The sequence below is a fragment of the Mastomys coucha genome, unplaced genomic scaffold (assembly GCF_008632895.1).
Source record: "Mastomys coucha isolate ucsf_1 unplaced genomic scaffold, UCSF_Mcou_1 pScaffold13, whole genome shotgun sequence".
NCBI classification, from domain to species: Eukaryota; Metazoa; Chordata; class Mammalia; order Rodentia; family Muridae; genus Mastomys; species Mastomys coucha.
In genome coordinates, this window is record NW_022196895.1 from 6,649,116 (window position 1) to 6,664,898 (window position 15,783).

The window sequence follows — 15,783 nt, forward strand, 5'->3', positions numbered from 1 at the left end:
TCTCTCTCTCTCTCTCTCTCTCTCTCTCTCTCTCTCTCACACACACACACACACACACACACACTCAGAGAGATGGCTCAGCTTAGAGGCTAAGCTCACAATACAGCAATCATGACACTAGCTTCTCTGCTTCCTCTCCTTGTTTAATGTACTTATAAAGTAACTGTAACTTTTAAAAAACATGTCTGTAGTATTCCAACACCAATAACTGACTCTTACCCAAATGACAGACGGAGCCCAACTGGATATAAATTAATAGCTAGTAGAGGCAATTTAAATATCAAAGTCATTTTTTTAAGACTACCAAAGTTTATTTTAATATATTACTTACAATTTAGTAGAGGTAGAGAACCACTATGCAGTGTTTTGGTTATATTCAAAAGTGACATACAAAGCAAACGCCATCTATTAATGCTCAAATACACAGAAGCATGGCCTCGCACTCAGAATGGGTAAGGTCAGAAACCCTCATGTACTTGGAAACTCACTCAGTGATCCTTACTCTTGGCTTAAGTTACAGAGCACGATATGCAAGGGAATGGAAGACACAATGGAATAGATAGTAAGAGATAATGAGAACTGACACCAAGTGTGTTCCTAGTACTTCATACCCTACACACTCTTCAAAGAACAATCAACAATTTCAAAAGAAGGCAAGAGAAAGACTGAGAAAGCCACCTTTTTAAAATGACTAATTTATTCTTATTGTATGTGCATCAGTATTTTGCCTGCATGTATGTCATGTAAGGGTGTTAGATCCCCTGGACTTGGAGATACAGGTAATTGTGAGCTGCCATTCGAATGCTGGGAACTGAACCTACGTTCTTTGGAAGCACAACCAATGCTCTTAACCGCTGAGCCATCTCTCCAGCCCATAAAGAGGGCATCATTACACAGAAGTTATTTTGTCATTTGGGCATAAGACAAACTGTAGCTCTGACAATCTCTATACTCAAAGTCTGCCAGATGACAACCTGGCAGAACTAGGGAGAGGACGAGACTGCATTAGAACAAGTAAAGAAAGAATTTCTTTTAGAACTTAAGTGATGCTTGAAGTAACATGCTTTTCTAGTATTTTTAGAATTGGGAAACTTAGGAGAAACTTGATCTAACTGATGACAAAATACTCATGAAAAGCATTATAGAGGCTGAAAACTAGACATGTTAGAATTTCTGTATTAAATGATATTTCTGAGAAATAATGTCACATCATTTATACAACCATTTAGAATGTCAAATCATTTAACTAAAAATAGCCTATACTTACAAAAATGTCATTATTTTAACTTTTGAAACACCATTCAAAATTTTCCTTTTGTAATATGCAAATTCATTTACTGATCTTTTTTAAAAAAATATGTGTATGAATGTATGTATGCATGTATGGGTGTTTTGTCTGCATGTGTATCCACATACCAGAAGAGGTCATCCAATTCCATAGGATTCAGTTATAGACAACTGTGAATCACCATGTGGTTGCTGGGAATGGGACTCAGGACCTCAGGAAAACAACTAGTGCTTTTAACTCCTGAGCCATCTCTCCAGCCCCCAACTACTTTGACATAAAAATAAAATTTTGTCATCTTTAGGAACTATTATAGACAAGTGAATGATATACCATCTCTATTGAGATGAATATTAAAATAGAGAATTTCTCCTAGATATTACTATAAAACATTTTATTTGCCAAAAAACTATTTTTAAGCATATAGTACCTGAAAAAAAAGTTCAACAGAGGAGCAAAGAGGGTAAAGTAGTTTACAAATAAAATGCTAGGCAACAGATTCAAGTTCTCTGCGCAAGCAGCAAGTGCTCTAATCTACTGAGCTACCCTCCAGCCTGGTGGGACAAGGGGCTTTGCTAAAGGTTACCCCTTTCATTTCTACACCCAAAAGGAAAGTCACAATTTAGCCTGTGTTTTTTTTTTTCTGAAGTTCCAATAGTATCATCACAGTGATGATGAAGAATACCCAAAAGTAGTTTGACATTTGATACTCAGAAACAAAATCTTCAAAAACAAAAACAAAACAAAAATGTAAAACAGGACCTGTAAAAATATTTAAATCCTTTTGTCAAATGACTCCCATGTTTATCTACTAGATCAGGATTGTGAAATCAAAGTGGATTTCTAACCTGAAGCCTGCCAATCATACCACCTCATGTGTTTGGTCGGTCTGGATCTCACCAATTTATCTTTTGATTCAAGTCTTCTAGTTATAGTCACTAATAATGTATAAGTCTCTAAAAATTCAGACAAAACCAGGAAGATATTCTAAAGCTAATAGAAATGCATACGATAAAGAAAAAGCCCCACTCAAGATTTTTGATTGACATTAAATAGACTCACTCCACAAGAATCCTGTGGTTAATAAAAAAATGAGTTTACAATTTAATTTCAAAAACTAAATCATCCTAATTGTCCTGGCTGCCCTCCACCCTATTAACTGAAGCTAGAGTTATCTGGTAAGAGGAACCCCAGATGAAAAAATGCTTCTATTATATTGCCTATAAACAAGTCTGAAATGTAATTTCCTTAATTAATAACTTATGTGGGGAGGGCCTAGCTCTCTCTGGATGGTGCCACCTCTGGGCAGGCAGCCCTACATTGTGTAAGGAAGCATGCTGAGCAAGGCATGGGGAGCAAACCAGTGAGCAGTGTTCCTCTCCAGCTCCTGCTTTAACTCCTGCCTTCAGCTTCCTGACTGAGGTCCTTTCCTAACTTCTTTCAGAGAGAGAAGTGTGACCTGAGAACTACCAAGAATAATTTATTTATGTAAGGTCTATGAATGTTTTGCCTACATGTTATCCATGCACCTCCTAAGTGCCTAGTGCCCATGGAGTCTAGGAGACAGTGGGCTCCCTTGGAGTGGAGTTTCAACGCTTGTAAGGCACCATGCGTATGCTCTGATCCTCTAGATGAGCTTGAAATCACTCAGACCAAGCTCCAGTACCAAGCTGCTTTTGGTCATGATTTTTTTTTATCACAGCAACAAAAACTTTAAGACAACAGAGGCTTCTACTAACCCACAGTCATCTTCCTATGATGGAAAGCTAAAAGTTTCTAGAGGCAGAAGCTGTATAAAAGAGGCAAGACAGAAATCCCTGACTTTAAGAACAGGAAGTACAGCTTCCTTCTATCCACCCTCACAGAAACCTGACTTGAGGCAAGCAAAAAAAAGCACGAGGGCGGAGATCACATGATACCTTGAGTACCACTTTCCTGAACAACCAAAACATCCCTAGTCTATCAACTTTATGAAACTAGAAACTATAGTGTAGTCTGGTGAGATGTATTACTTGTCTGGCTTAATAAAATACCTTTTTACTCATGTATTACTTAGGAAATATACTAAAATATATTTTCCATTACTTTGTTTAAAAAAATATAAAAACAAAACACTTTGGAAACACCGAACTAGAATGTTGGCATAGCAAATTTACATAGTATTTACAAATGCATGTTTCAAAATTATTTTTAGAATTATCTTATTTGTGTGTATGTGGTATATTTTTGGTTTTTTGTTTGCCTGCATATGTTTGTGTATCCGTGCAGGCCTAGTGGCCCTGCAGAGCCAGAGGGTGTTGGATCCATTAGAGCTGAAATTAGATGGTTGTGAACCATCATGTAGGAATGCTCTTAGCCACTGAGCCATCTCTTTAGCTACACATTTTAGTATTTGTATCCTATTCATTTCATTTGAACTCCAATGAAGCCAAGAATGTACATTTATTCATTTATTATTTTTTTATTTACTTTAATTAGGAAAAGAGGAAAAACTGAAACATTAGGCATTTATTTCTACTCAATTTTTGTAGCTCTCTTAACAAAGTCTACAGAAGGGTTCTCACTAATATACTGGATAGGCTTCTACTTATAGCTGCTATAGTTCTGTGCGCGCTGTGTGTGTGTGTCTCTCTCTCTCTCCCAAAATACATAAGCATTAAGCACTGAATACTCACAGCTGGGCAGTGGTGGCGCACGCCTTTAGTCCTAGCACTTGGGAGGCAGAGGCAGGCAGATTTCTGAGTTCGAGGCCAGCCTGATCTACAGAGTGAGTTCCAGGACAGCCAGGACTACACAGAAAAACCCTGTCTCGAAAAACCAAATAAATAAATAAATAAATAAATAAATAAATAAATGCAATGAGTACTCATAAAAACACATTAAAGCAGGCAAAATGGTATACACCTTTAAGCTCAGGATGGGAGTTGAAGATAAGGGAGAGGCAGAGGCAGAGAGTTCTATGAGGCCAGCCTGGTCTACAGAGTGAGTTCCAGGACAGACAGAGCTACAGAGAAATCCCATGTTGACAAACAAAACAAAACAATGCATTTTCTTTAAACATCTTCCGGGGTTCCCTCAGGCACAGCTTCTTAGTACGTCTGAATTACCTGTTTATTTGAGCAAGCCTGAGTGACAGAACACAATTCTTACCTGGAAGGCTTCCATCAGTCTCATCAGCACTAGGAAAACTAGCAACACTAGTTGAATCCGAAAGGTCCAAAAGTTTTGCGCGCAACTGCTCAATATCACTCTCCTTGCTAGCCAACTGCATCTGAAGTTCATTTCTATGTGTACATTCTTCTACCAATTGCTATTTTTGAAAAAAAAAAAAGATAATAAAAATAACCAGACTCAAATAATTTCAACAACAATAATTGAAATGTAAATGAGTAATTAAAAATTTTAAGTGTGAGACATGTTGTACACTATGGATGTTTAGTACTATGGTGGGGTTTTCTTTTGGAAATGTGGTTGGCTGGGCTGGTCCAGAATTTCTTAGTTTAAGCATTCTTTCCATCTGTTCCAAGTAGCTAGATCAGGAATATGCTACTGTGCCTGGCAACTGACACCAGATGATGATGTTCTCTAGAAACTAGGTTCTTTCTGAGTTCAGTGCTAAAGGTAAAGAAACTCCTCTTCCCCTTACTTATTTTTTTTAAGAATTACTTTACTTTATGCATATGAATGTTTTGCCTGCATGCAAAACCACATATATGTACCACATGTGTGCCTGTTGATCCCCTGGAAGAAGGGTTACAGATGATTGTGAGCCACCATACGGTGCTAGGAGGTCTTCTGCAGGAGCAACAAATATTCGAGCCCATAACCTTACTTTGTTAAGAAAATTCTCTCTCTCTCTCTTTTTTTTTTTTAAATTATGAGGTATGAAAAAGTACTTAAAACATCAGTAAACTATTTTCTGGCTCCAAATGAATTAATTCTAAAAGCACAGAAAACTTTAAAGGCCTGGATATAAATGAGTCAAGACAAATTTATGTTATTGTCATGGGTTATATTAAATGCCAAGTATAACTTACTGGTATTTTGACTTTAGAAAAGTAGATATTGAATACTTATATCAAAACCTCTAAACTAAGCATAATCAATAAGCAACTGAAAAACAAAAATCCTTGAATGTCTCTGTCAAACCAGGGCCTCTAATCAAACTAGTAAAAATAATTCAACTCCTGACAACCGAGAGGAAAAAGAGCACCTTTACATTCTTTAAAGAGAACTGTATTAGAGCATATGATTATAGGCACTATAGATTAAAATATACAGGTTAACACAAACCCGTCTGCTTTAAGCATGGCAGGCACCAAGTGGAGACTGACTCCTGGAGGCGATGGTCTCCCCATACTGTGCACATACAGACAGACTTACCGCTTGCATGTCATTCAGCTCCTTCTGATGTTTCACCACCATTTGGTTAAATTTTTCTCTTTCTTGGTTAAGTTCCAGTTGTAGCTTTCTATTTTCCTTTTCTTTTTTTCTCAAATCTTGAGTATTAGCTTTCTTCCTATCGATTTTAAAATCTTTGCGATTCATTATTTCTGCCAACTTGTTCACAGCCTGTTCAAGCATTAAAATAGTATTTGTAAGAATCAATATATTGTAGTTATTCAATTTTAATGTCTATTAAAATGTATTGGTTTTCAAAGTTATGAAGGATTTTTTTCCTTCGTCTCTGTGTGTAAACTTATGTTTCTACAAAATAATCAAGGCTAGGATATTAACAGTGGTTCAGATAACTAAAACTGATGTCCTATTTAGTACAATGTTAGAATCAAGCTTGTAAAATAATTCTGCAGTCTATATTACTGTACACAAGATATAAAGAAATATAACTATGCTCCAAATATTCTAGTTGCTAGACGAGGAAGACAGATAAGCTATACAGAACATGAGATGCATGCAACGGTCTATGGAGACAGTCCCCTAAGAAGGCCCCTGGGAAAGTGAAGAAAAGCTCCCTAGAACGTGCCACAGGCTTCCTTTCCTCTCTCTCTCCTCCCCCAAATCCCAACCCCATCACTTGAGTATGTCGGTAGTTGCCTGGAACTTATTACACAGTTCATACTGGTCTCTAACTCAGAGATCCACCCGCCTCTGTCTCACGAACACTGTGATTAAAGGAGTATGCCACTACACTCAGTTCCACATGATTCTTAAGAGGATTAGGAGATGGATAACCAAGAAAAGCATATGAAGGAGTGATAGCATTGTAAGCACAGGTAATTTTTTTTTTTTTTAAGATTTATTTATTTATTATATGTAAGTACACTGTAGCTGTCTTCAGACGCACCAGACGAGGGCGTCAGATCTCATTATGGGTAGTTGTGAGCCACCATGTGGTTGCTGGGATTTGAACTCATGACCTTCCGAAGAGCAGTCGGTGCTCTTCCCCGCTGAGCCATCTCACCAGCCCCGTAAGCACAGGTAATTAAAAAAAAAAAAAGGCCAGAGAGATCTCTTTCCTTTGGGCAAGTAGAAAAACTAGGGGACCAATTATCTCATTAGGTCATATAGACACCCCTTTTCTTCTGCCATGTTTGTGTATACTTAGTGTATGCTCATGTGTACAGTGGCCAAAGATTGATATCTGGTGTCTTCTTCAATCGTTCTCTACATTATTATGACTATTATTATTATTATTATTATTATTACTATTATTAATATTATCATAAAACACTTATTTTTAACATATGTATATGGGCACTTATTTACTTGAATGCATGTGTGTCTACCATATACATGCATAGTATTCACGAAGGTCAGAATTCATGGCTTTTTTCTATAGGAACATAAAAAATGAAAATGATAGATCCCATCCCATTAAGAAAGGAAAAAGTCCTAATTCAGACCTACATCAATAAGGTTCTCTTTAGGATGAGGTATCCCTGAATAATTTTTAATGCATATTTAGAGTTTGTAATAATAAATCTAACACGTACTTCAAAAATACATTCAGAAACATAAAGAATGAAAAAGGCAGTGTAGTACCACATTCCTCAAGGACAACATCTACTAAAGCCTTTTGCATTTCTTTCAATTTTCTGGCTGCATATCTAAGCTTCTTAGGTTTACTATGTAGAAAAACAGAATTGACCAACCTAAATATTATGTCTAATTTAAATCTCTGAATATAATGGCCCTTAAAAAGATACCTCATTATTGTTTTAATTAGAAAACCAGTCTTATTTTGTCCATGCATGTGTGTCTACATTTGAGTATGAGTGTGGGTGCATGCAGAGACCGCAGGCGTCAGGTCTCACGACCTGAAGTTACAGGTGGTTGTAAGCTGCTCAGGTCCTCTACAAGAGCAGTGCATGATTTTAAGTGCTAAGCTGTCTCTTTAGGGATTGTTTAATTTGTTTCCTGGCTTATTATTAAGTATTTTTCAAATGTTTGTCTTATTGTACTGGTGTTTTTATTTACAGATGTTAATGCTGGCAAGTATTCTCTTCAGTTTGTCTCATTTAAACTTTTGTTGATAGGTCCTCCCCAGACACATGAACTTTTATGTAATAAATGCTTCTTTTCTTTCATAGTCCGTTTTATACTAAAGGTTAAATCTGTACTTGAGGGATTTAAAAACATCAGTCAAGCACATTTATAAGAGATTTTGTTTGTTTGTTTGTTTGTTTGTTTTGTTTTTTTTGAGACAGGGTTTCTCTGTGTAGCCCTGGCTGTCCTGGAACTCAGAAATCCGCCTGCCTCTGCCTCCCAAGTGCTGGGATTAAAGGCGTGCGCCACCACTGCCCGGCATAAGAGATTATTTTTAACTGCAATATAAAGGATCAATAAGAAAGAAAGGTTACTAGTAAAGTTCCCTGAAGATAAGGCACCTCCCTCTCAGTAATTTTAATACATATTTGGATTACTGAATAGTAAACCTAATATGTACTTACTAAAAAATAAAATTACTGTCTGTCCTCAATTATTTAATTAAATTATATTAAAAGCAGAGAAAAGCAGTTACTATTTTTAAAAACCACTCAGTTTCCGACCTATCGGGTAACTGAGTATAATGAGAAGACATACAGTTTTTTGCCTCCCCTGGCCCTACCTTTTTTTTTTTTTTTGAGATAGGGTTTCATGTCAACAAATTAAGTTTTAATGACAAAATCGAACAAACATATTCAAATGCAAAACAAAATGGTACACCACCACCCTACAGTTTGTTTCTTATTCCCAAATTCTCTCTCTGGCTTTGGATCTAATATATCTTCTCTTCATGTTTTCTACTGTCAACAATAGGTTTTCAATCCACATCACATTCTTTCTTAGAGTGCTGGGGATGGAACTCAGGTCTTCACACATACTAAGTAACTGAGCTGTGTCACTCTACACTTGTCACAGACTAGTGATCATAGCCTGATATACACTGTGATCAATTATATGTCTCATGTAAGTCTTCTATATCTAACAAGGATACACTTTATTTGTTCTAATGAAAAGCTAAACCCTATGACTTTCATTTAGTAAAAACATACATAAAGAACAATTGGTTTTCTGATTATATGATAATCAAATGCAAACCAATGGGAAGGGCTGATGGCACATGTACCTGTGTTTTAAGGGTCCGTTCGGTATTGATATTCTTTTCAAAGGCAGCCTTAAGATTATTTATTTCTTCCTCCTTCTTCAATTTATATTCTGCCAATAAATTGTGTAAACCATTATTTTGCAGCATTAAATACTTTTATCTGCATTCCAAACAAACAATGACCTCAATTATTGAAATTACTATACACTACACAGTAATACAAAGTACCTTTCAGTAATTTCATTACGGTAACTGGTTGATTTTGTTTCTTTTTAAATACATGTAGCCCAGGCTGCCCTTGAACTCCCGATTCTCTTGTCTCTACCTCCCAAGTGCTGGGGCTGCATGAACTTACTAATTGTCCAGCTGACTAATATAATTCTTAAGGGTACATAAGTTAGTCAATGTATGAAAACAAGCATTTAAAAGCCCAAAGTAAGGGGCTGGGGAGATGGCTCAGTGGTTAAGAGCACTGACTGCTCTTCCAAAGGTCCCGAGTTCAATTCCCAGCAACCACATGGTGGCTCACAACCATATGTAATGCAATCCAATGTCCTCTTCTGGTGTGTACTCATATATATATATAATTAATTCTCTAGAAACAAATAATTCGTTAGAAATAAAAACAAAAGTAAAATATAACTACAGATTAATCTCAGAATTAACTTTATATTTTCTTTCTTTTTTGACAGGGTATCAACCAGGCTAACCTGGAACTCTGCATCACCATGAATGGCTACATAGATCATTGGCCCACTCTAGCATGGAGCATTTGGAGACAATCAGAGAGGCCAGAAGAGGGCATCAGATTCCTTGGAGCTAGAGGTCCAAGGGGTTTTAAGGGGTCCAATGTGGGTGCTAGGAATCAAACTTGGGTCTTCTAGAAGGGCAACAAGCTCTCTTAATGGCTGAGCCCTCATATTATCAATTAAAAAAATTAAGGTTACTTATCATAAACTTCTTTAAAATTATTTTTATTTTATGTGTACGAATGTTTTGTCTGCAGACAAATAACATGCATATGCCTAGTTCCTTCAGGAACCATAAGGAAGCTGTTGGATTGGAGCTGGACCTAGAGATGAGGTACAATTCCGAGAAGGGAACTACCATGTGGGTTTTGGGACCTGAACCTAGGTCTTCTTCTTTTGTTTTTTATTAGATATTTTCTTTATTTGCATGTCATATGATATCTCCTTTCCCACTTTCCCCTCCAAAAAACAAAACAAAACAAAACAAAAAACAAAAAATAATAAGAACAAACCCCTGTTCCCTCCCTCCTCCCCCTCAACCTGGGTCTTCTTTAAGCGCAGCAACTGCTCATCATTTTTGAGCTTTCTATCCAGCCCCACACTGCCATTTGCTAAGGAAACTATATACCTTCTTCTGCTGTTCTCATTCTTTCATTTAGCTCTTCATTTTCTTTTCTTAGTATTTCAATATCTTTGGTTAGCACATTGTTTGTTTCTTCAAGCTAAATAAAGCACACAAAGGTTATTTTATACTTAAAGCTAAACATCTTTAAAATCTTCTGTAACATCTTCTAGAGGTGAAGCAGGTCAAACATTGCTTAAGTATAGAAAATGCCTAGTTTCCACTTTAAAATACATGAATGAGTCATCCATGGTGAAATACACCTTTAATTCTCAGCATACAGAAGGCAGAGGCTGTCGGATTTCTGAGTTTAAGGCCAGCCTGGTCTACAGAGTGAATTCTAGAACAGCCAGGGTTATACAGTGAAACCCTGTTTTGAAAAACCAAAGCTAACCCCCTCAATTAGAAACTGAATATATAATTAAGTTCTAAATGTTTTAGAAACAATTACCCTCCAAAAATGGTGTGTGTGTGTATATATATATTAAATTAAATAAAGTAAAAAAAAAAATATACAGATTAGTAGATAGAAGACTAGGAAATTGAACTTATTTTCAACTCTACCAGTGACCCTTGTGACCTTGAACAAGTAATGCTTGTGACCTTGAACAGGTCATCTTCCCATCTTCCCGTGACTCAATTTTCTCACTGAAGATGATGAAAATATCATGACCAGCATTGACTATTTTGTGTGTGTGTGTGTGTGTGTGTGTGTGTAGTGTCTTTGTGTTTTGTATGCATACAGGTGTAGGTGTGTGTGTTTGTGTGTGTGTTGGAGCACATACATATAAAATCCCAAGCAGGACATACGCTAACAGGAAACTCATTAGTTTGGCTAGTCTGGCTGGCCAGGAAGCCCTCAGGCCCTGCTTGCCTCCATTCCCAATGCTGGGGATTATACACACAGATAGCCATGTCCATATTTTTACATGGGTGTTAAGAGATACAAATTCAGGTTTTTTGCCTCTGAGAAGTTAGATGATCTTGGTAGATTGCATTAATCCTCTAAGTCCCAGATTTACAAAGATCACCTAACTTCTCAGAGCCAAAGCTCTGGTACACTTATATCAGAGTACTTGTTAATTTTCAAAGAAAAGCTTCTATAACTTCCTTTTATCCCACATTACTATGAACCATAAGAATAGGGAATTTTCACACAATGTGTTAGTTGACTATTAACCACAAGTTTCTTATTCCAGAGTAGTTTCTCTGAACTTCAAAGAAATTTAGTCCATACCATCACTTTCAACACAGTAAGAAAATAAAAAATGAGTTTAAGATAAGTGGGCTGGAGAGATAGCTCAGTAGTTAAGAGCACTGACTGCTCTTCCAGAGGTCCTGAGTTCAATTCTCAGCAACCACATGGTGGTTCACAACCATCTATAATAGCATCCGATGTCCTCTTCTGGTGTCTCTGAAGACAGCTACAGTGTACTCATATACATAAAATAAATAAATTTTTTTAAAAAGGTATTTCTTCACATAAAATATAAAATAGATCTACAGTAGGGGAAAAGGCCCTGTGTATTGAATAAGATTTTCTATCATTACCAACTACTTTAGATAAAATAAACACAAGTACAGAAAGATCACTCTATATATGAGAAGCATAAGTATATATTCGCACACATTCACGTACCCTAATACTTAACTACTCTGATCCAAAGCAATTTTAGTCATTTATTTACTTATCACTTACCCGGCTAACAGTATGATCTTTATCTGTAATCTCTTGTCTATTTCTTGAAGCAGCTTTCTTGCTTTCCTGAGTCAACTCAAAATACTGTTCTTCCAAAATTCCTCGAGCCAACTGTTCAGACTCCGCTTTTGTTTCTGCTAAATCCAACTGAGTAGAAAGAGTTTCTCTGCAACAATTTTAAGTGCAATGAATAAAAACAAATTCAGTTTATTCTCCTTACTTGATTACGTAAATGAAGACAATGACCTTGCTAGACAGGGCGGTCTACATCTGTAATTCTGACAACTGCAGTCTTAAGTCACAGGGATTGACCACACAGTGAGAATCTCTCTGGAAACAACAAAAAAAGAAGTAACACCCCCCCCCCCGCCTCCAATCCATACAACAGAACCAAGGATTTTAGTTTTTAAAGTAAACTTTAATTCCACAATTATTTTTATACAGGTAACGACTATAACTTTTTAAGCCATTTAATTTTAGGAAGAAGACTGCTGTGCGTTTGGAACATAAGAGCGGCGAGGCAAGAGTGAAAAGCCGCTGGTAGACCAGGAGGTCACTCAGACATTTCCAACCCCATTTATATTGGGCAAGTTCCTTACAACTCCTGGAGCTTAATTTGACCAAGTCTGTAAACTAAGAGATTAAACTAAATTATTCAATATCTGAGATAATGAAAATATATTGTAAACTATTTGGAAATGCTATTAAAATACATTTTGAAGCTTCTCACGATTGCTGGAGTATAGTGGTCATGTCTAAAATCCTATCCACTTGGGAAGTAGAGGGAGCAGGACTGACCAAGGCTAGCCTTGGGTACAAAGGATTTTGTCTCAAAACACTAACTTTTCAGAATTTGCATTTACACTGAGGTTAGATTACTTTGTTCCTAAGATTATCTCTTAAGACACGCCATCTAGGTTATCTGTATTCTTCCTTCATTTTTGTAGGGTCACAGAAAATTTGGGTAGTAAATTATCCCTAACCATGACCACAGCTACCTCCTCTTTTTCCTTTTTTGCTTATTTAAAACATTATTTTTACATAATGTGTATAAGTATTTTACTTGCATGCATGTAAGCACACTTTGTTGCATGGAGTGTGGCAGGAGAGAGCGCAGAGGCTCTGAAACTGTAATCTTAAGGTAGACTAGTCTGATTTGATATCAGTTAGCCCAATAAATTAGCCCTATCAGAATGATGGCACCCTTACTCCCAATTTTTCAACTTAAATTTATGAATGCCTTTCCTGTTCTATTTCAAAAGAAAACAGACATACTTTTCACTTTGCAGCTCCTGTATTTTCCTTAAATTTTCTCTGTTTTTTTCTTCAATTTCTTCTTTAAGTTCCTTTACTTGGGTTTTATAAAGTGTCTGTAAAAACAGTGATAGAATTAAGTGTTTATGGTGAGTTATAAACTGTTTAGCAGTTTCTTTATCTTAAAAATTTAAAAAGTTTTATTACCTTAAAAGTTAAAACAAGTTAAACCAGGAGAAAAGAGATGGTTCATCAGTTTAAGAGCACTGGATGTACTTCCAGAGAACCATGAACAATATGGCAGCTCACAGCTATCTGTAACTCCAGATCCAGAAGTTTCAACACTCTCAACACCGACATACACGCAGGCAAAGCATCAATGTACATAAAATAAATCATTAAAAACAATCAAGCAGGGTGGTGGTGGCGACTTTAACCCCAGCATTTGGGAGCCAGGCAGGTGGATCTCAGAGTTAGAGGCCAGCCTGATCTACAGAGTAATTTCTAGGACACTGAGGAATACACAAAAGAACCCTATCTCAAAAAGCAAAACAAATCAAAAAGCCCTGAAAAAGAAATACCCACTACAAAAAACCAAGTTAAATCCATGTATTTAATTATAAAGAGTAAGGCTTGCGGGATATATGGTACTAGAGGGCACTAATAAATATTACGTCCATTCAGCACCAGAAAACTCAAGGAACCCCATCCCAATCTGTAAAGAACACATAGCTTCAGAAGGCATTTTTCTCCAATGCTGTAGAGCTGCCATGGAAACTAAGTCAGAGACTGGGGACAGGTGATAAGGGCAGATCATGCTGGTAAAGCCATCAGGCAGTGGGCCTGCGCCACAGATCACACCCCTGGCCCCAGGTGACTATGAAAACCGAGCCATGGATAGCATGTGTGCATACGGATTATAAGGAAAGCCAATTAAGTAATGAATGAAATGCCCTAGTTGTAATTGGCTGAATTTAGTTTAAAAACCTACAGTCTGGCACAGCAATTCGCTCAGATCTCAGGGCCCAACGGAAAAACATCAGGCCGAGAGACAATTCACGTAGACCCCACGCAGACACTCAGACCGCAAGCCTGTGCCACCACGGTTCAGCTCCAGAGCATCCGAAAACAGAGTCGTGGATCACCTGACCCATTGCCACTGAGCCAGGCCACAACACCCAGACTGGAAGGTCAGTGAAGAGAGAAGGGGGGGCATGGAGGGGGGAAAGAGAGAGAGAGAGTGTGTGTGTGTGTGTGAACAAGTGTGAGCCCATTTCACCATTTATTTGCTTATTGCTGTTTATGAATAAGTAAAAAGCTGTTAGAACCTTTGCACTGAGTTCAAGGATTTACTTTCCACCTCTGTCATTAACCTTGATTCAATTCTCGACAATTCAAGACACAATCCTACCTTACCCTCCAAGTGCTGGACATCAGGCATGTTATTTCCACGCAACAAAGTCTGTAGCCCTGGTTGCCCTGGATCCAGCTGCCTATGCTTCCAGAGTGTTGAGATTAAAGGCCTGCTTACTATGCCCAGCTATCAAACTATTATTTACAGTTGTAATTTGATGGTAGGTAACTGCTGAAAAATTATTTACAAACAAGGTCTTTTATTTCTTCTTCACAATTTAAATTGACCACAAACCGTGAAAAGAAATATAATTTGCAGAAAAAACTCTTACAAGTTTCTTGTTTAAGTCAGTTTCCTCCACCCCACCCCACCCCACCCCCCGCCCCCGCCCCGCCCCGCCCCCAGGAGCTGAGGACTGAACCCAGGGCCTTGCGCTTGCTAGGCAAGTGCTCTATCACTGAGCTAATCCCCAACCCCTTTAAGTCAGTTTTTAAAGTCTCTACTAAGAAATAATTCTCACTTACAGAGAAATACTGCTCAGCTTCAAGTTGATCTTGTAACTCCCGCATTTGCCCTTCATTTCCCCGATACTGCCTTTAAATAAAAGAAAATCAGTAATTAAAATTTCTCAGTTATGACAGATTTCATTGAAGTTGCTAAAATACAAAAGGTTCAATAAAATAACTTCTGTAAGAAAAATATTTCAGTATCATGTTATTTTCTAGCTCATCTGGTGAGGCTGTAGTGTCTGGCTTCATCTTGCACCTATAAAGTGATAACGAATACGCATTAACTGTGGATCTCTCCATCTTGCACCTATAAAGTGATAACGAATACGCATTAACTGTGTGATCTCTCCAAACCATCAAAACGAAGTCAACAGTGCTGTGGTTTGCTTGTAAATCCTCTGAATATTTGCAGAAAAAGGCAGAAATACAGTTTACAAGCAGAAACATCACAGAAATATATTTTAAATGTCTTGTGTAATAAACAAAGGCAGAGGTCATAAATTATTTAAGTAAAAATTAAAGTGTAACATATTTTGGCAAATGAACACATGAAGGAGTATAAAAATAAATACAGGGAATATAAAAGGAAAGGATGAGTAATAAACTGGTAAGGAGAAAGACAAAATATGTATACATCACAAACATACATACCTCACATAAAAAAGGACACATTCAGGAGAGCAAAAGACTCCAACACACAGAAGGCAACAGACCTTGAAGACCCAATTTTATCCTAGGCTGTAGGGTTTAATATTATACAGT

At 37.2% G+C, this 15,783-nt stretch overlaps 1 protein-coding gene and 1 long non-coding RNA gene across 3 annotated transcripts in view; one reads left to right on the forward strand and one right to left on the reverse strand.

Moving 5' to 3' along the window:
- Positions 1 to 10,276, forward strand: part of LOC116086831 — a 46,738-nt gene extending 36,462 nt beyond the window's left edge. Inside the window, exon 3 of the long non-coding RNA XR_004117155.1 lies at positions 9,527 to 10,276. This is a non-coding gene — a long non-coding RNA (uncharacterized LOC116086831). The remainder of the gene's footprint in view (positions 1 to 9,526) is intronic.
- Rock1 (Rho associated coiled-coil containing protein kinase 1) overlaps positions 1 to 15,783 on the reverse strand; it is a 112,284-nt gene that overhangs the window by 9,864 nt on the left and 86,637 nt on the right. For both annotated transcript variants that reach the window (XM_031364945.1, XM_031364947.1), the window contains exons 21-27: positions 15,037 to 15,106; positions 13,180 to 13,274; positions 11,905 to 12,070; positions 10,212 to 10,305; positions 8,856 to 8,944; positions 5,669 to 5,857; positions 4,436 to 4,595 (exon numbers count right to left, since the gene is read on the reverse strand). In XM_031364945.1, the coding sequence (XP_031220805.1) occupies positions 4,436 to 4,595; positions 5,669 to 5,857; positions 8,856 to 8,944; positions 10,212 to 10,305; positions 11,905 to 12,070; positions 13,180 to 13,274; positions 15,037 to 15,106 (863 nt within the window). The remainder of the gene's footprint in view (positions 1 to 4,435; positions 4,596 to 5,668; positions 5,858 to 8,855; positions 8,945 to 10,211; positions 10,306 to 11,904; positions 12,071 to 13,179; positions 13,275 to 15,036; positions 15,107 to 15,783) is intronic.